Here is a 20,246-nt window from a genome sequence, read left to right as displayed (position 1 = left end):
CTTGCGCGGACTGCTCTGGGCGGTGACGTCACGCCTCAAGCAGCGTGACATCAGGCTGTCTCAGCGAAGACAGGAGCAGCAGCAGAGAGATGGCTCCTCATGTGAGTGACTGCTGCTGAGTGAGGGCAGGCTGGGCAGTGAGCACAGAGTCACAGGGACTGGGATTTGCCGGTATAACCTTTTCTTACATTGCTTTATGTCACAGCATGTGGCTTTCCATGGTTACGTGTCATCCCTCATTCAGTCTTCGTGCATTGCTGCTACTGTATTCTTTACAGTGGTTTTTCGTTCATTTCTAGCATGCACAGGATACTACCCTGCTATAAATCTGCTGTATTTCTGTTTTTCAGCTTATTGTTGAATCACAGAAACTAAAGTTGAATGCATTTCACTAACATTTATTAATTCAACCCTAACTGGTTATTGATAGTTTAATATAAGTAGTAGTATAATATGATTGCACTGTGGATGATTATTTGCATTGGAGGTTTATGTTGTTATTTTGTGCAAATATTTATTTTTATCTAAATTGATCTCTTCGCCTTTCCAAGTTCTTAACCAAAGTGCTGTGTCCAATTTCTGGGCTCCTATTTGTATTGGTCCTGATGATGTTGTGCCTTATTAATGTCCCATTAATGTATTTGTAATGATTGACTGTAATCTTTCTAATTGCCCTGGTTGCGATGTACCTAAATTCTACGGGATTGGCTCAGATAACTATAAGGGTACTTGTTCCACTTGCATCCTTGGAAGGAATGACTAAGCCCACCACTGAGTGGGAAATATACCTATCATCATAACTTCATTATGATCTTAGAATGTTTTCAAATAAACCAACCTACATTTAACGTTCGGTTGACATTTTACTTGTTACAATTCCTTAATCATTTAGATTTTTGTGATGTCTAATTCTAAAGAATTTTTACCTGTTTATTTTAATAGATCATTATGCGCGGTTTGCAGAACTAAAAGGTTGTCTCTCCAACTGGTACCTTTAATTGAATCGATAAGGATGGAACAGCACAGGAAGGACATCTACCTGCTAAATGAAGAGACAAGAGATCCTGAAACAAAGATACAAAATTCTTGACTGTGTAAAGAGTTACAGGACTACTACTGTATGTTCAGTGCTGAAGGTGAGGGAAGCTAACCCTCCCCCATTAGCAGGGCCGGATTGAGGGCTACATGGGCCTGGAGCTGAAAATGAGAAAGGGCCTAGTATGAGAAGCAGAGGAGGTGTGACCAGTGCTGTGTGGGTGTGACCAGTGCCATGTGGGCATATACATCCCTATACTCTCAGCCCCAATGTCTCCCTAAATATATAAAGGAAAAAAAATGCTTCATTTTGTGAGGTAAATAGAAATACCATTTCACTACTTATGATTTATGGCTGACCATGTGGAGAGCAGATGGCCAGTTATCATCATGTTGTCATGACAATGGGCCTATTTTTATGTGGAGGCCTGGAGCTGGAGCTCCATCCGCCCCATTGTTAACCTGGCCCTGCCCATTAGTGCCTACTGCCTAACGCTAACCCTCCCCCCTAACTCTGCTACTTACCTCGAGAAGTCAGCGCTGGGATTCTTACAGGTGTCGGAATTCCGGCACCTTTTCCCGGAAGCTCACTCCGTGATGATTGGCTGCAGGTTGCTTCTTTTCCCTCCTACTTCAAAGCTGCTTACCAGAGGCTGGGTAAGACCCCATGGTGCCATAGGGAAGATACAGGTTTGTGTCCCCTTCCATCCCCTTCCATACCCCTTCATTTGTCATCAAATACCACGTAAAACTGGTTAGAGTAATCTGGGCCCCTCATTCTGTTCAGAGACCTATGCAAGAGCCTAGGTTGCCCTAATAGATAATGTAATTTTGCTGCATACACATTGATAGCACTTTAATGCTATTCAAAAGTGGCAACAAAAAATAATTTGAAAGCAACCATGATATATCAGCAGTAATCCTAGCATTAAATCAGATAACATTTTACGATGGACAGGTGAGCAATTAACCCCCTGGCCAATATACTTATTGTGTCTGGCTGCCATGAGCAGATTTTACCACAACTTTTCCGAACCAGAAACCGCTTCATATTCAGATATTGCTCACAGGAGGACGTAACTGCCAGCTATGCTGCTTGCTATGACAAACAGGGCTATTCTTGTGGGTGGGTGTTGCTCATGAGCCTTGGGACAGCTTGACTCTGATTATGTTTTTGTCATTTGTAAAGTAATACCACTGATGAATGTAAATGTCCCATTATCAAGGCCTGTTTCATTGAAGCCCATTTGGGACCACCGTATGCTGAATCACTGAGGATGGATAAGGACAGGAGTCACATGACTGAGAGGATTCTAAACCTCACCCTGGAGATCATCTGCCTGCTGACCGGAGAGGTGAGGAGGATCTGGGGAGTGTCACAGTGACAACGCTCTTTCACTGCAAGCAATTGAAATAGCTACTTGCAGGAGGTTCTAGGATTACCGATTGCCTGCAACTGCTACTACTCACTCTAGAGCCCTATATATAGTCTGTAGCTCTCGATGTACCAACAGCCTAACTCTAACCTCCTTCACAGCATAACTCTAAACCTCTAATACAGTGCTAACCTTCTGTCACTCAGCTATGCAAGAAGGAATTGTAATGCTAGTATAACTAATTTCAGTGAGGTACATAGAGCCTAGAGCTTACCAACAAGACAATTGCAGCTGCTAAAAATATACAAATCGTTGAGGCTTGGTCATTAAAATTAGCAGATATGGGTTGATTATGTGTTACGGTGATCAATGATCCCTATTGCATTTTAAGTTGAAGCTTCATCTTGCAATGCATTGCAGAAGAAGGTGCATGGCTAGAGATTGGATATCACATGTACAGGTATCCTAATGGTTCCTGTTACTGCCCCAAAATGTTGGTGGTCCAGCTTGTTTTCTGCATTGCTCTCAATTGTTTCTAAAGCATGCAGTGCAGGCAGCCCATTCTATATTAAATGGAGGCTTTAAAAGATGTACGTTAGTTTACAGCCAATAATACATGAAAACATTTGGCCTATATACCCGCTAATAGTATTATTACTCCTATTAATGTGTAGGACTATACAGTTGTGAAGAAGTCTAGGAATGGGGTCACAAATAGCAGATGTCCCCGTGTGTCAGGAGGACGGAGCAGGACCCAGAGCCCCATCACAACTCCTCCACCTCACCCACTGATACAGGAGAGAGACAATGAGCAGAAGATCCTGGAACTTACCAACAAGATCATTCAGCTCCTGACTGGAGAGGTGACTGCTGGGAATGGGACATTATACAGTAACACCAGGGGATGTGTCTGGGTGATGACTGGAGAGGTGACTGCTGGGAATGGGACATTATACAGTAACACCAGGGGATGTGTCTGGGTGGTGACTGGAGAGGTGACTGCTGCGAATGGGACATTATACAGTAACACCAGGGGATGTGTCTGGGTGGTGACTGGAGAGGTGCCTGCTGGGAATGGGACATTATACAGTAACACCAGGGGATGTGTCTGGGTGATGACTGTAGAGGTGAGTGCTGGGAATGGGACATTATAGAGTAACACCAGGGGATGTGTCTGGGTGATGACTGGAGAGGTGACTTCTGGGAATGGGACATTATACAGTAACACCAGGGGATGTGTCTGGGTGATGACTGGAGAGGTGACTGCTGGGAATGGGACATTATACAGTAACACCAGGGGATGTGTCTGGGTGATGACTGGAGAGGTGACTGCTGGGAATGGGACATTATACAGTAACACCAGGGGATGTGTCTGGGTGGTGACTGGAGAGGTGCCTGCTGGGAATGGGACATTATACAGTAACACCAGGGGATGTGTCTGGGTGGTGACTGGAGAGGTGCCTGCTGGGAATGGGACATTATACAGTAACACCAGGGGATGTGTCTGGGTGGTGACTGGAGAGGTGCCTGCTGGGAATGGGACATTATACAGTAACACCAGGGGTTGTGTCTGGGTGATGACTGGAGAGGTGACTGCTGGGAATGGGACATTATACAGTAACACCAGAGGATGTGTCTGGGTGATGACTGGAGAGGTGACTGCTGGGAATGGGACATTATACAGTAACACCAGGGGATGTGTCTGGGTGGTGACTGGAGAGGTGCCTGCTGGGAATGGGACATTATACAGTAACACCAGGGGATGTGTCTGGGTGGTGACTGGAGAGGTGCCTGCTGGGAATGGGACATTATACAGTAACACCAGGGGTTGTGTCTGGGTGATGACTGGAGAGGTGAGTGCTGGGAATGGGACATTATACAGTAACACCAGGGGATGTGTCTGGGTGATGACTGGAGAGGTGACTGCTGGGAATGGGATATTATACAGTAACACCAGGGGATGTGTCTGGGTGATGACTGGAGAGGTGACTTCTGGGAATGGGACATTACACAGTAACACCAGGGGATGTGTCTGGGTGATGACTGGAGAGGTGAGTGCTGGGAATGGGACATTATACAGTAACACCAGGGGATGTGTCTGGGTGATGACTGGAGAGGTGACTCTGGGAATGGGACATTATACAGTAACACCAGGGGATGTGTATGGGTGATGACTGGAGAGGTGACTGCTGGGAATGGGACATTATACAGTAACACCAGGGGATGTGTATGGGTGATGACTGGAGAGGTGACTGCTGGGAATGGGACATTATACAGTAACACCAGGGGATGTGTCTGGGTGAAGACTGGAGAGGTGACTGCTGGGAATGGGACATTATACAGTAACACCAGGGGATGTGTCTGGGTGGTGACTGGAGAGGTGCCTGCTGGGAATGGGACATTATACAGTTACACCAGGGGATGTGTCTGGGTGATGACTGGAGAGGTGACTGCTGGGATTGGGACATTATACAGTAACACCAGGGGATGTGTCTGGGTGATGACTGGAGAGGTGACTGCTGGGAATGGGACATTATACAGTAACACCAGGGGATGTGTCTGGGTGATGACTGGAGAGGTGACTGCTGGGAATGGGACATTATACAGTAACACCAGTGGATGTGTCTGGGTAATGACTGTATCATTGTGTGTGTCAGGTTCCTATAAGGTGTCAGGATGTCACTGTCTATCTCTCCATGGAGGAGTGGGAGTATATAGAAGGACACAAGGATCTCTACATGGACCTCATAATGGAGAATCAACAGCCGCTCAGACAGCTGGGTAAGAGGAAGATTGATCATCGTGTTTGTGCATAGACAATTAATTACATTGGGCCAAATGCAATAGCCTGCGCAATTCCGGTGAGATAGTCATTACATTTAAAGCAGCAATTAGTTTAAGAGCAAAACCAATTTGGTTTTGCTTTTAAACTAATCACGGCTTCAAATCTATTTTTGAGAGGGTTTGCAGACAGTACAGCTGCTCAGAAGTTGGTGGGCACTTCAGCAACAGCTCATAGACCTGAATCGCTTTTTTATTTATTTTGTTAAATATTCACATGTCAGATGAGCTTGGTTATTATTCCATTTATGCAGGGAATTGTTTGGTTTACAGAAGTTCTAAAGCTGGCCATACACTAGACTAACTTACACCCAACTAGTTGGTTGGTTGGAATTATTCTCTGGTAAGGTATGAAAGTAAATGACAGTCAAGCATTTGCTCCCAAACCCCGGAAAATAAACAAAAACTGTTGTTTAAATCAAACATTTAACCATCTTGCCTGAACGACCAATTTTGTCTGTTTTCCGGCGTTTGGGAGAAAATTGCTGATTATCATTTGCTCTCATACGTTACCAGATTTTGATTCGAACCAGCCAACTACAGTAGTTGGATGAAAGTTGGTCTAGTGTATGGCCAGCATTACTAAAAAGGATTTTGTGCGTATTTTAGGACAAATCAGGGATTAACTAGAAGACTTCTTAAAGAGTGTCAGCTCTTGAACTAAATCTTAGTGGTGGCATTACTTGATAGTGAGTTGGAGACAGATTTTTTGGAGGGTTTACTTTAGTGATTGTTATGGCCCGTACACACGGGACGATCAGACAACGATCAGATATCATTGTCTGATCATCCTGCATAGGCTGGATGTTCGTTATCGAACATCCAGCAACATGCACCAACCCCCAAAAGATGTAACGACCCGCGATGAACGATTGCGGGTCCCTATAGTAAACAGGCTAACCTGGTTGATATCGACCAAGTTGGCCTGCATGCACGGGCGATGGTCGATATCGACCATCCGTGCCCGCGCATCGACCATCGTTTGGTCGTTAGAGGGGGTTAAAAAAAAGGACGATATAAATGATCAAACAATATCATTATCGTTTATATCGTCCTTTTTATCTGACCGTGTGTATGCACCACTAGACAGACCAGGTAGTTTTGCTCTGATAAACCCATTCATACCCACGTCACGCATGCCCTTCTTGGTCTTGTCATGACAATACTATTGTGGAACTAAATATCCAAGCAAGCTCTGGCAGCTATTGATTGTTTGAGCATGTTGGCGCTTGTTGATCTATAGTAAGTATTCAAGAGGAATAACACACATTTTACTTTTATTTGCTTACTTTTTTTTTCAATTAAACTCCTTAAACCAATGAGAACCTTTTTTTCCTAAACACCAATACGCCAAATGAGAAAATATATATAAATAAATAACACATAATAGACGTTGAATCCTATTATTCAACACTCTATGAAACTTTATTGACCTGGAGTGTCAGTACCTGCTCACCCAATCAGAAGCTACAAAATGGGAAAACCACTCTAATTGGCTGAGCAGGTATTGCCACTCCAGGTGAATAGATTTATAGGTCTCCCTGTTATAGTGTAATAACCCAGCCTTGTAAAGTTTGATGCTGGTTACCATATTGCAGCGTGTTTAAGCCAAAAGTGTAAAGAGACTGCTTTTAATAGCAAAGCACCCCAAGTTGGAGAGCTGTGCGTGGCTGCAGCCTGGCACTCTGACAACAACGAACAGCATTAACTGCAGACAGTCAGTACAGAGTTTTTACAAACTGACACGTGGGCTGGTTAGGGCACAAACTTTGTGCAGGTCGGGTGAACACTTCAGTGGAGGGTCCAAAAATCTTAATATTTTGCTGATCTTGCCTATCCCCACATGTAACAATTATATGATCCCTCCGTTACCCGGTGTCCAGTGCCTCGAGAGCCAATCCCCATGTGAGCTGTTGGTAAAGGGAATGTGCCCATGCCAGCTGGCCCCTTGGTACTATATCTGCAGTGATATCAGGCAGTAGGCCCATTAGGTGACTGGATGACCTCTACTGGCCTGTGTGTGTTTGTGTGGTCGTGGCTTGCAACATAACAGACCCCAGCGACCCTGGTAAAATCCAGCTGCTCCCCACATGGGCCAGATTGGCAGTTAGGGACTTCTGAGCAGGATCTTACTTTATGTGATAGCCTTTATAAACGTGCTTCTGTGGGAGGGAATGTATGGGCTTACTCTCCCCACACAGCTCACAGAACCTAGGGAAGAGGCTTCCCCTAACTGCTACATGTGGGTGGTAGATATTAGAAGACTTGTCCAAAACCGGTCACGTCCACTAAATGATTTCTGTCTCTCCGGTTTGTTAAAAATGGGCCAGATTTTATTTATATAGACTAAGTTATGTTCCTACTGTCGTACTTGACTTCCTACCTATAATATCTTTTCCCAACAGATGAAACTTGCAATACACCTAATGAAGATCAACATGTTATGGATATTTGCGATGAGGACAGAAAACATCACAGTGTAATTCCAGTAAGTCAGACAGCGGGCGAGTCTGTCCATAACCCGGCAGTGGAATCCGCAGCGCATGTTATGGAAATTCCAGCTGACGTCACAGATGTTTGTACTGCACACACAGAAAAATCATCTATCTATATAAAGAGCGAACCCGCCTTGTGCGATATAGGAGATCTCAAAGACCCGGTCACTTATGCACCCATACAACAGCCACACTCAGAGTATTCGCCTACTCCATTTGACGAAGAATCCATACTGCGTCAAGAGGAACATTACAATGGGTCTGATATTTCTAATGCGACCGAACAGGAAGGCTGTGAATATCTGTACATCACGGAAGACGGTAACACACAAGTTAGTGGTAACAAACTGTTGGTGGTAACGTGCATAGAATGTGGTGACCACTTTACTGTTGAATCACATGAGCCACATCACGAGAAGTCGAAGCCGTACATGTGTCAGACGTGTTCCACCAGCGATTCAGATCTCGCTATATACCGACCAGGTGACCGGTACCGCCGGACGGTTACTTTCTCCGGGTTGCCTAAAGAATCTAACGTTGTACGTGAGCAGTACCGCAAACCAGACACAGATTGTGACAGTAATAAACATCATGATGGGAAAAATATCAGTTGTAATGGGAAGAAATCAAACTCCTATCCAGAATGGCTTAGTAATACGCCATTCCATGACGGATATCACAGCATTTATGCAGAAGAAAACCTGCTGTCCTGCTGGCAAAGTGGGAAATGTTTTAACCAGCAGACAAGTGTAAACACCAATGGGAGAGTGTACACAGAAGAGGAACCTTTCTTTTGCTCTCAGAGTGGGAAATACAGTAGCAATAAAGCCATTATGTCACATCAGACAGGTGACACAGACGACAAACAATACCATTGCCTTGAATGCGGCAAATGTTTTGAACAAAGTCTAAACCTTGTTGACCACATGAGAGTACACGCTGGAGAAAATTCCTTTATGTGCCCTGTTTGTGGGCTATGTTTTACCCAGCGCTCAGCTCTTAGCGCTCATCGCAAGAGCCACAAAGTAGAGAAACTGTTTGTTTGCTTTGAGTGTGGGAAGGGTTTCCGGACTAAAGCTGATCTTGTGACCCATCGGCGTATCCACATGGGGGAGAAACCATTTCCGTGTCCAGAGTGTGGCGAGGGTTTTACACGGCGCGCAAACCTTGTGAGGCACCAGAGGATCCACACTGGGGAAAAGCCATTTTCCTGCCCTTACTGCGGGAAATCTTTTACACGGAAACTGGGTCTTGTGAAACATCAAAGGGTCCACACAGAGGCAAATGCATTTCCAAGAGTGCATAAAAATAGGTTTCCACAGACAATGTGTTAGTGTTCCTTTGTTTTCCATAAGTAGTACAACTTTTATTATACAGTCAGGTGCATAAATATTGGGACATTTACAGAATTTTCATATTTTGGCCTCTATTCACCACCACAATGGCTTTGAAATGAAGCAAACAAGATGTGCTTTAACTGCAGACTTTCAGATTTAATTTGAGGATAATTACATCCAAATCAGGTGAACGGTGTAGGAATTACAATGGTTTCTATATGTGCCTCCCACTTTTTAAGGGGCCAAAAGTAATGGGACAAACTAAACAATCCTAAATCAAACTTTCACTTTTTAATACTTTGTTGCAAATCCTTTGCAGGCAATTACAGCCTGAAGTCTGGAACGCATAGACATCACCAGACGCTGGGTTTCATCCCTGGTGATGCTCTGCCAGGCCTCTACTGCAAATGTCTTCAGTTCCTGCTTGTTCTTGGGGGATTTTCCCTTCAGTTTTGTCTTCATCAAATGAAATGCATGCTCAATCAGATTCAGGTCAGGGGATTGACTTGGCCATTGCATAACATTCCACTTATTAGCCTTAAAAAACTCTTTGGTTGCTTTTGCAGTATGCTTCGGGTCATTGTCCATCTGCACTGTGAAGCGCCGTCCAATGAGTTCTGAAGCATTTGACTGAATATGAGCATATAATATTGCCCGAAACACTTCAGAATTCATTCTGCTGCTTTCGTCAGCAGTCACATCATCAATAAATACAAGAGTACCAGTTCCATTGGCAGCCATACATGCCCACGCCATGACACTACCACCACCATGCTTCACTGATGAGGTGGTATGTTTTGGATCATGAGCAGTTCCTTTCCTTCTCCATACTCTTCTCTTCCCATCACTCTGGTACAAGTTGATCTTTGTCTCATCTGTCCATAGGATGTTGTTCCAGAACTGTAATGGCTTTTTTAGATGTTGTTTGGCAAACTCTAAGCTGGTCTTCCTGTTTTTGTGGCTCACCAATGGTTTACATCTTGTGATGAACCCTCTATATTCACTCTTGTTAAGTCTTCTCTTGATTGTTGACTTTGACACATATACACCTACCTCCTGGAGAGTGTTCTTTATATGGCCAACTGTTGTGAAGGGGTTTTTCTTCACCAGGGAAATAATTCTTCTGTCATCCACCACAGTTGTTTTCCGTGGTCTTCCGGGTCTTTTGGTGTTGCTGAGCTCTCCGGTGCGTTCTTTCTTTTTAAGAATGTCCCAAACAGTTGATTTGGCCACACCTTATGTTTTTTGCTATCTCTGATGGGTTTGTTTTGATTTTTCAGCCTAATGATGGCTTGCTTCACTGATAGTGACAGCTCTTTGGATCTCATATTGAGAGACGACAGCAACTGATTCCAAATGCAAATGTCACACCTAGAATCAACTCCAGACCTTTTACCTGCTTAATTGATAATGAAATAATGAGGGAATAGCCCACACCTGTCCATGAAATAGCTTTTGAGTTGATAGTCCCATTACTTTTGGCCCCTTAAAAAGTGGGAGGCACATATAGAAACCGTTGTAATTCCTACACCGTTCACCTGATTTGGATGTATTTACCCACAAATTAAATCTGAAAGTCTGCAGTTAAAGCACATCTTGTTTGTTTCATTTAAAAACCATTGTGGTGGTGAATAAAGGCCAAAATATGAAAATTCTGTCAATGTCCCAATATTTATGCACCTGACTGTATATACACACTACTGCTCAAAAGCCTTAGAACAGTCCTATTAGAACAAATAAACAATTAGAGATAAGCAAGGACTCATAGGGTTTTATTTACTAAAGTGCAGGTTTTTAGAAGTGAAGATGTTGCCCATAGCAACCAATAAGATTCTACTTATCATTTATCTAGCACCTTCTAGATGATAATAGCTAGAATCTGATTGGTTGTTATGGGCAACATCTCCACTTCTACAAACCCGCACTTTAGTAACCCCCAAGAATCACTATAACAAAATGTAATCTAAATTTCTGACTCATCAAAGTAGCCGCCTTTTGCAGTGATGACCGCAGAAAACCCCTGTAACATTTTTTCTACAATGGAAATCCAATATTGTTTGGGAAGTTATTTGCAACACTGTTGCAAAAGTTCCTACAAGTGTGTTGCATTTGTAGGTTGCTGTGCTTTCACCCTTCCGTCCATTTCAGCCCAAACCAGCTCGGTAGGGTATAAGCCTGAGGCTTTGCTGGCCATTCCATGTCTTGTTCTTTTCCTCTAAGGTTGTTCTGACATAGCCTGGAGGTATGCTTTGGGTCATTACCTTGCTGTAGAATGAATCCTTGACCATCTAGAGCAGGGGTCTTCAAAGTTGGCCCCCCAGATGCTGTGGAACACATCCCAGCATGCACTGCACATAGTTTTAGCATGCTGTTATATCAAAAAGGTGGCAGTGCATGCTGGGATGTGTAGTTCCACAGCATCTGGAGGGCCAACTTTGAAGACCCCTGATCTAGAGGGTTTTGCATGGAACTGCAAAATGCTGTGGTAGACCATTTGGTTCAGGGTCTCAGTGACTCTGTGATCCAACAAAAGAACCCCAAGACCTTCATGCTTTTTTTTCTCAAATTCTTTATTTAAAGAGCTCATGAGAGTAGACAGACTGAGCATATGAACGTACATATGAGTGCAGTGCAGATCGCCTCAACAATGAGCCACATCCAGGGCCGGTGCAAGGTTTCTTGGCACCCTAGGCATTTCTTCAGCTTTACGCCCCCCTGCCCCCACCTTTGATCGTTACACAAGCCCTTATACAGTGCCCCCAGTAGTGGTCCCCCCATGCAGTGCCCCCAATATAGTTCCCCTTATACAGTGCCCTCAGTATTGCCTCCACCTATGCAGTGCCCCTTATATAGTGCCCCCAGTAGTAACCCTCCCTATGCAGTGCCCCCACTAGTGGTCCCCCCGATGCAATGCTCCCAGTAGTAGTCTCCCCCCCAGCAGTGTCCCCAGTAGTAATCCCCACAGTATCAACCCTCGCCCAGCAGTAATCCCTCCCTATGCAGTGCCCCCAGTAGTGGTCCCACCAGTGCAGTGCCTCCAGTAGTAGTCTTCCCCAGCAGTGCCCCCAGTAGCAGTCCCCCCCAACAGAACCCCTAGTAGTAATCCCCTCTATGCAGTGCCCCTAGTAGTCCCCCCAGCAGTGCTCCTAGTAGTACCCCCATCAGTGCCCCTAGTGGTACCCCCATCAGTGCCCCTAGTAGTACTCCCATCAGTGCACCTAGTAGTACTCCCATCAGTGCACCTAGTAGTACTCCCATCAGTGCCCCTAGAAGTACCCCCATCAGTTCCCCTAGTAGCACCCCCGCAGTGCCCCTAGTAGTAGGCATTAGTCCGTTTCCCTCCACCCCCTGCCAGACACACACGAAAAAAAAAAAAACCTCTACTTACCTTAATCCCCGCTCCGGCATGCTCCGGCGTCCTCCTGGGCCGGCCCGCTATGCATGATGGGAAAGACATCATGACGTCTCTCTCATCAGCCACTGCGGTGGGCGCAGCAGCCGATTAGAGTCTGTCTGACTCTCATCGGCTGCTAAAACAAACACACAGCTGCCGGCGGCTGTGTGTATTCTTCCTAGTAGTGTAGTGCAGACGGCACTTATGTGTGGTCCACACTACCACCCTGCAGGGCCGGCGCTCTTAGGCACATGCCTAAGTTTGCCTAGTGGTAGCGCCTAAATAAATAAATAACATGGTACAGAGGGAGGGGAATAGGACTGGTTGAGAAGACAGGACTATGCTTTCTGCTATGTGTTCGGCAATTGATGTTTTATTTATGCTTCCTGGCGGAAATAAAATGTAAACATTTCAGGTTTAAGCCTGAAATATAAAAGAGCAATGCTTTTGATAGCAAATGATGGGGTGTTTTTACTCTTTTAAATTCTGGGCTTAAACATGCCGGGAAACATTTAGTAAATAAATCCTACACTGAGGAACCATCATTTTGCCTACTCAACGTCATACAAAAACCCTGTGTGATGAACCAAAGATTTCATATATTGATACATCGGCCCATAAGACTTTCAGTAGTCCCATGGCTGTGTCTCTTTTTTTATTGCTGTAGAACAGCTGTAAGTTTTTAACCCATTACTTCTTCCCTGAAATATTTATTTTTTTCTTATAACTGATGTTTAAATTACATTTTTCAGTTTTTGCTAACCTAAACTTTTAAAACCTTTTATTAACCTCTAACATCTTACAATTGGAGTGTTCTAAAAATTTTGACCAGTAGTATATTTGGCAATATTACAGTTTTCCTTTTAAATCTATATAAAATGACTTTTGCCGTTGTGTTAAGTTTCCTTTCATGGAAACCCTAATATTCTAGTACATATAGTTTTCATTTGATGAACTGACAGTGTTATTAAGCAGATTTATGTTGTATCGCATCACAACTTTACTGATCATATAATTAAATAATATATTATTTTTTTACAGTTTTGAAAGATCATTGTTTATTGTAATGGTCATCTATTTCTGTCTTCATTTAGCCTCTAGGGGTCATTGCTGTTATATCTGTCAGGGTACTGGATGAATGTTTATCTCATCCACCCCGCAAGCTGCCTGGAATCAGGCCCTATTTGTCAATCTGGCACACAAGGGACCTCATTCAGAGGCGGTCGGAGGATGCAAGCGGTCGCTCAGAAACTGGGCGGCCACTTGCATCCTGACCGCCCGCCTCTGTTGCGGTGGTTAGGCTGTGGGTTTACACCCAAACCCACAGCTCTAACGACCGCTAGGGTGATGGTCGCGATGGTCAGCGACCATCGGGGCTTATGGCGAGACCCTAGGGTAGGGTCTCACTTGTCGTAAGCCCCGGAGAGCTTCTGGCTCTGTTCCCATGGGAACGCCTCCGTTTGGGCTGCCACCCCCCTGGCCCGCCTTCCAAACGGGGCGAGCTGTCAATCAACATCGACAGCTCGCCCCCTTTGGAAAAAGACCCGCTACGACCAGCGCTGTCGGTCGTAGCGGGTCTCACGCATGCGCACGAGGGAGTCGGCTCCCTCGTGCACATGCGCACTGGCCAAACATCGAGACGGCCGTGCGGTCGTAGACCGTACGGCCGCCTCTGAATAAGGTCCAAGGTACCTCTGAATAAGGTCTTAAGTGGTTCAAAATCACTGCGGCAAAGCTTTTGGTAGCGAGCACAAACAGGCTAAAACTGTTAGGGCTGGCAGTACTGTCATTACAGCCCTACCCCAAGGAACTGTAGTCACCATTTCTGGATGCTCTGTCCCAGGTTCGAGCCATGTACTTCTGCCTCCTTTACAAGCTTGGTAGGCACCTATACCTATTTTTTTTCTAACTGTGGGCAGGTGTACCCTGAAACAGATTCTGCGAGAAGTAATTTATTCCACGCTGGTGGCACAAACAATGGAACAGCCATAATCCCTAGTCATTACTGTCCAAACATAAGGTACCTGATGGTGAGGTCAATCCCTATTTATCCTTAATTTACTTAACACAGTTGTGTGGCTTTAACATGGCAGTTTTGTTTTTAGGTAACCATGTCCTTCAGTAAGAGCAGACACCCTGCGATCAGTAGCTCCGGTTGGTTTAGCTAAATTTGAAGTGGAACAGTGGACACCCTCTTTACTAGACAAAAGAGCCTAATGAGTCCTTGGACATCCGAGTTTAAGACCCAATTTAACCAGGTTCAGTCTAATACTATAATTTGCTCCTATGGATCAACTGGCACAACATGGCTGACTACGAGCAGAGAAAGTCCCACAAAGTATTGGCACAACTCAGGTGCCTTGGTCAGCTTGGTACTCTGATGAACATAAGTGATAACAGCTCCTTGAAGGGGCATGATCATTAACATAACAGTTTGGCAACATATAGAAGCTAAATATAACTTATTGAGCCTTAATATCTAGTACAGGGAGAAGTATAACAATATGAAAACTCTTAACACAACTCATAAAAAAAGAACATCAGCTCCAAGGACACATGTATATTAAATTATAGGATTGGTAGGATGTCACTAATAAGTTTGTTAGAACTCCAGCGAGGTTGGGGGAGGGGAGTCATAATATAACTGGTTTGTGGAATAAATGTAGCTCTTTTAACCTATGGTTAGACTCAAAGATTATTTTCAAGCAAAGGACATTCATCATCATTTTAATAATTAAGGGGAATCACCATAATGACCTGAAAAGTAGTTGATCGAAGTGTGGATTTATTTGCAATGCTACTGACTAGCAGGGACCGTTTGTGGGGCAACGTGGGGGGGGGGGGGGGGGTCTAGAGGCTACTCAAATGCAGACATGTTGCGATCATTAAAGGAGCGTGTCTCAGTCTGCGTCTGCTATCCCGTACGCTGTAAAAATGGCTCCGATGTCTCAGTTCCCACAACCATAGGGCTACTCTGAAGAACGATTATGCATATTTATAGTGAGACTATTTGATTTCCAAAATCGCCATTGGGCATCTCAATACAAATCCCGGTGACTGCAATATTTGAGTATTTTCACATTGCAGCTGTGTACACAGAAGCAGCATTCGTATACATCTCTAAATCAGGCCCTTTATATGGAAAGTAAGCAGTCGACCATTGATGTAAACCCGCTGCACACTAGGCTATGTCTAAGGTGGATAATTATTAACAAGCAAGCAACCAACCTTTGTTTGGAGCTTTTCATTGACAAAGAAGAGCTGATCTATAAAGATATGTTCACTGTTAAAAGGATTTAACATACAACCATCTGATATGGAACATGTGACTTATATAGAGTTACATCATCCATTTCCATTAGCATTACCTGTACTATGTATATTGGTGTTTTTAGGTTGCACTTTGGCCCTGATTCAGACCCGCTCGCTGCCGCATGCAGCTCGCAGGGTCTGTGGGCGTTTTTTTTTTTTCTCCTGCCACCCGCAAAGCTGTGGGAGACCTCCCACAGCTTGTGCGAGCGACCTGGAGACCGTCGTGATTATCGCGACCATCGGCCTTGTGACAAGACCCTGTGGCAGGGTCTAGGCTGCCGCAAGGCCGAGTGGACTTCTTGCTCTAATAGAGCAGGAAGTCCACTACTGACATCAGTAATGATCCACAAAGGTCCATCCACAAACGCCAGGTGTTCCTAAGGGAACGTCTGCGTTTGTCCAGCCACCCCCCTACCCGCCTACAAAACGGGGCTAGCTGTCACTCACCATCGACAGCTGCCCCGTCTTGTAGCGAGTCCCATAACATCTGAAGTTCAGTCGCTTGGCGGGGCTCGTGCATGCGCACGCCGGACGCGCCGGACGCGGCGCATGCGCAGTGGCCAAACATCGAGCCGCTTGCGAGCGGCTCTGAATCAGGCCCTTTGTCAGCTTTCAGTGTGCAATCTGAGGCAGCACAGTAGTGGTACTTTTTTAAGTGTGTATGCCATGTTTATCCAATAGAGGGATGGCTAAGTATACTACTAAGATATTGCTGCGTTTTGTTGGAAATGATGAGTATGCAGGTTTTTATACTGCAGAGTTACGTAGGCACACACCAGCGGATTACTCAAACTATGAACAGCCCAGTTACTTAACCAGTGGTGTTGGTTTATTGAAGTACAGTATGTACCGCCGTACTCACTGTTACATGCACACTGGTGATGGAGCAGAGCGGGGTTCTATGCAGCTCATCAGCCGGGAATGTACTTGCAGGTAGCGGTGCAGGATGCTGGAACAGCTTTATATCAGGTAACTAACCAGGTCTCTATATGAGCCATGTAGGAGACTTCTGTATCTCACCATGTCAAATTTGAAAGGGGGGCCCTGATCTTTATTGCAATGTGACTGGATGGATAAATGGGGTGGGGGCATACCAACCTAATCCTGTGCTGTTGTCACAGCAATAGCTCCCTCACCCTGTTCCCAGTTTATGTTGTCAGTTGCACGTTTAGTTTTAGTTTGTTTTTCATATATGGTCCTGCACATATACTCAGAGAAGGACAGTTGAGACGTGGGTTCTTAAAGAAACCTTTACGTGTAAATTCTACAATGTTTACATGTAAGCTCCATGTAAGCATCTACATTTGAAAATCATGCAGTTGAATTTCTAAGTCTGCAGGGGAGCACTTCCCATCTGTTGTATTTGGGACTTTGCTATTAAAGAGCACCACATTCTTCTTTTATATGTACGGAGGATTAAGAACTTTTTGGATTTGACTGTTTTACACTGTTGTGTCTTATTTTGTTTTATTTTATGTGCACGGGAGATTTGGAAGCACAGACCACACATCCAATATTGGGCTGATAAGTATTGGTCACTCCATACCTGTTTGCATATCAGTTTAAAGTGCATGTTGTCATTAGCACTTGTTGTATCCTGTATTATATGAGTAGGGTGACTCATTTTTTTTTTTTTTTTGACAATTGTGCAGCTTGAGACGGTGTGCGCCTAAGGATTTGGTAGTCTTTTATTCAGGTTGTTATTGTACCCAAGAAGTAGTTTACAGAATGTATTCCCAGATTTAGTATTCTGTTATCTATAAATTATGACTGACAAATAAAATGGTGTAAGGTTCACTGCCTGTACTATCCACAAGCTTAAGGTAAAGTGCCTTCAGCATTCTATAGGTCAACATAGCCAAATAATTTGATGAAACAGGGCCAGATACCATACCTACAGATGTGTCCACATCTACCTATACTCAAATTGCGCTAAACAGCCCCATTTGATGGCACGGACTTTGCGACTTAGCAGTGCCATGCTACTCTTTCTTAAAATAGGAGTCTTAGGGGCATATTCAATTGGGGACAAGAATAGCAAAAAAATCCCGTACCTGCAAGGTTTTCCCTGCAGGTGCGGGATTTTTGGCATTCAATTAGGTGCGCGTTTTTTCCTATTTTGAGCGCTAGGAGGGTTTTTTTTGGAATTTTAGGAAAAATGGTTGGGACATGCTCTGGGATGCCGGCAGCTCCCCTATTGATGACTAATTAAGCAATTGGAAGTTTACAATAAGCTTAATTAGTCAGTAATACTCACCTCCGAAGTGCTGTCTTCTGCATCCAGCGTCGGGAACCGGTATCCTGCAGCAGCGGTAAGTCAGTGTGTGTTTAAGAGTGTGTGTGAGCATGAGTGTGTGTCCCAATGTGAGTATGCCCCCCCATAATGGGCGCTGGGAGAACTTTATCTTCCAGCAGCCCCCAGGACTCCCAGCAACCCCCTCTCCAGTGAGATGGAGGGGAGGCTACAGAGACCCCCGAACAGGTAAGTGGGGGGTCTCTGTTCAGCTCTGAAAACCCTGCGACCACTTAAATTAGGTATCGCGGGTATCGGGAGCGTGCATACCCGCGGTAATCCAAAATTGGACACAAGGTTTTTTCAACTCTCAATCTTGCGCCCAATTGAATATGCCCCTTAGATGCCTATGTTTAATAATTGCGGAAATGCGGCATTTAAGTATCCATCTTGCAGCAGATATTTTTATCTTTAATGAAAACATTCCCGCTATGTATGAAGGGAAACTCGCAGGGACAGCGAGTTCTATTCTCGGCATTTTGTAGAGGTGTTTGTGTAACACTTTTGCGGTGGAATCTGATACTGTGCATTCACACAGTGTTAATTTCCGCTGGCCCGAGGCTGCGGGAGAGAGATTGAAAGATCTTTCTCCTGCTTGTAAAGCCACCTTAGGCTTAAAGCAGTTTACACCATCTGAAGGGGGCCAAACTCCGAAAAGCTTCGCTTTGTTACATAGGGGTCAGATTGTAATCCCCTTTGATAATAATGGGGACTGCAATCTGCACTGCTAATTAACCACTTTACTGGCTAATATTTAAAAAAAAAAAAAAACGCTCAGATATTGTTGTTTTTTTTAATGAAAAATAGCTATTTTTGTTATACTGGGCACCAACTTGAACTTTACACTATTTAACCATATACAAAAAGATCAATGGAACCATCGATACTAATATTGATTACCCAAAAATATTTGTTTTCTATATATTTCAGAAAATCAATATATGGGAAAATCACCGCACACGGGGGGGAGCAGAAGCATTGCTATGTAGAGATATCATCGATGGTTAACCTACATATGGCTACCATTGGTGGCTAACATCGATGGTATGAAACAGTCAACAAGAAACCATCCCTGCTCTCTGACTCAAGGGATGGTGGACCAATCCGTCGGGGGATGGCATCGTCAGGGGTTGAGCTAAGCTCCGTGTACTGGCGCTGAATAAAAATGGTTGTAGCAATCTATGCTCAATAACAATCGATGGATGTTGGCATTCAATGGTTGCTGACCATCCCTGCTGCTATATTTTTAAACTGGGGGGGTGGCGCTGATTACTTTACAATACCCAGACAGCTGCTCCACTTTACAACTGCCGGGTATTCACAGGGGCAGTGCTGCTCCTTTCTTTGCATTACCCCGGCGTCTGCAGAGGAGAGCAGCTCTTCTCTGACAGGAGCAGACTGGCTACTACCTATATGTCCCCGGCGACAGCAAGGAACAACGCCAGTTATAGAAAGGAGCAGCTTGGCTCCTCTCCACTGCACCCCAGCGAATACAGTCGCTGTGAGGAGGAGTGGGGCTGCCGCTTTACTGCTGGCCACAGTAATCGGGACACACTAGGAGTGGAGCCATGGGTGCAGAGATTGGCAGCTGTGGGAAAATTATTTTCCCACAGCCGCCCAGTGGGCACCATTTTCTGGGCGTACCAATGCAAGTGGAAGCATGATTTTGCCAGACATCCTGAGTAACCTGAGGGTTTACTCAGATGTCCGATGGTCCTGCAGTTGATCCGATGGCTGCTTCTTCAGAAGCAGAGAAACCGATAGTGGCCATCTTTTTACTTAAGCTGATTCCTGCTGCTTTTGCATATTACATTTTGTGTAAAGACTCAGTGGATGTGCTATTTAGTAAATCTCTGAATCACTATTAGCCAAAGCAACAACAAAAACTACCGCACCGGTTGATCTCGATATACCCCTCCTAGTATATATTTAAATTGTTTATAAGGGGTGTGCTACCTTTTGCCAATAGACAGAACTATGGGCCTGATTCAGACCCACTCGCGAGCGGCTGTCCGCTCGCAAGTGGGTCGATGTTCTGGACTGAGCATGCGCACGACGGAGGGAGCTCCGTCGTGCGCATGCGCCAGATGCGACGAGCGAAGGAAAGTCCTTCGCTCGTTGTGTCCGATCAAAGGGGGCGTGCTGTCAATGTTGATTGACAGC

General features: G+C 44.8%; 1 protein-coding gene across 2 annotated transcripts; it reads left to right on the top strand.

Annotated features, from left to right (window-relative positions):
- Positions 1-62: 62 nt before the first annotated feature.
- Positions 63-9,100, top strand: LOC148473248 (uncharacterized). Of its 2 annotated transcripts, XM_088459862.1 has the most exons (6): positions 63-101; positions 943-1,136; positions 2,262-2,390; positions 3,086-3,274; positions 5,069-5,192; positions 7,658-9,100. In XM_088459862.1, the coding sequence occupies exons 2-6, from the start codon at positions 1,047-1,049 to the stop codon at positions 9,079-9,081; spliced, it is 1,956 nt and encodes a 651-aa protein (XP_088315988.1). In that variant the 5' UTR covers positions 63-101; positions 943-1,046; the 3' UTR covers positions 9,082-9,100. The 2 variants fall into 2 exon arrangements, with proteins under 2 accessions (XP_088315988.1, XP_088315989.1); XM_088459863.1 differs by lacking the exons at positions 63-101; positions 943-1,136 and adding an exon at positions 1,337-1,352 and having other exon boundaries at positions 2,225-2,390.
- The last annotated feature ends 11,146 nt before the right edge of the window (positions 9,101-20,246 follow it).

This window comes from Taudactylus pleione, unplaced genomic scaffold, assembly GCF_031769625.1.
Source record: "Taudactylus pleione unplaced genomic scaffold, aTauple2 ptg000946l, whole genome shotgun sequence".
Taxonomy (NCBI): Eukaryota; Metazoa; Chordata; class Amphibia; order Anura; family Myobatrachidae; genus Taudactylus; species Taudactylus pleione.
The sequence above is the reverse complement of the archived record's forward strand: the minus strand, read 5'-3'. Positions and strand labels throughout refer to the sequence as shown.

What these genes read in the sequence shown, in the direction of transcription:
- LOC148473248 (XM_088459862.1), top strand. Translation starts at nt 1,047, where the DNA reads ATGAAGAGACAAGAGATCCTGAAACAAAGATACAAAATTCTTGACTGT. An exon ending in TCTGCCTGCTGACCGGAGAG is followed by an intron (nt 2,391 to 3,085) that starts GTGAGGAGGATC and finishes ATTAATGTGTAG; the next exon opens with GACTATACAGTTGTGAAGAA. An exon ending in TTCAGCTCCTGACTGGAGAG is followed by an intron (nt 3,275 to 5,068) that starts GTGACTGCTGGG and finishes TGTGTGTGTCAG; the next exon opens with GTTCCTATAAGGTGTCAGGA.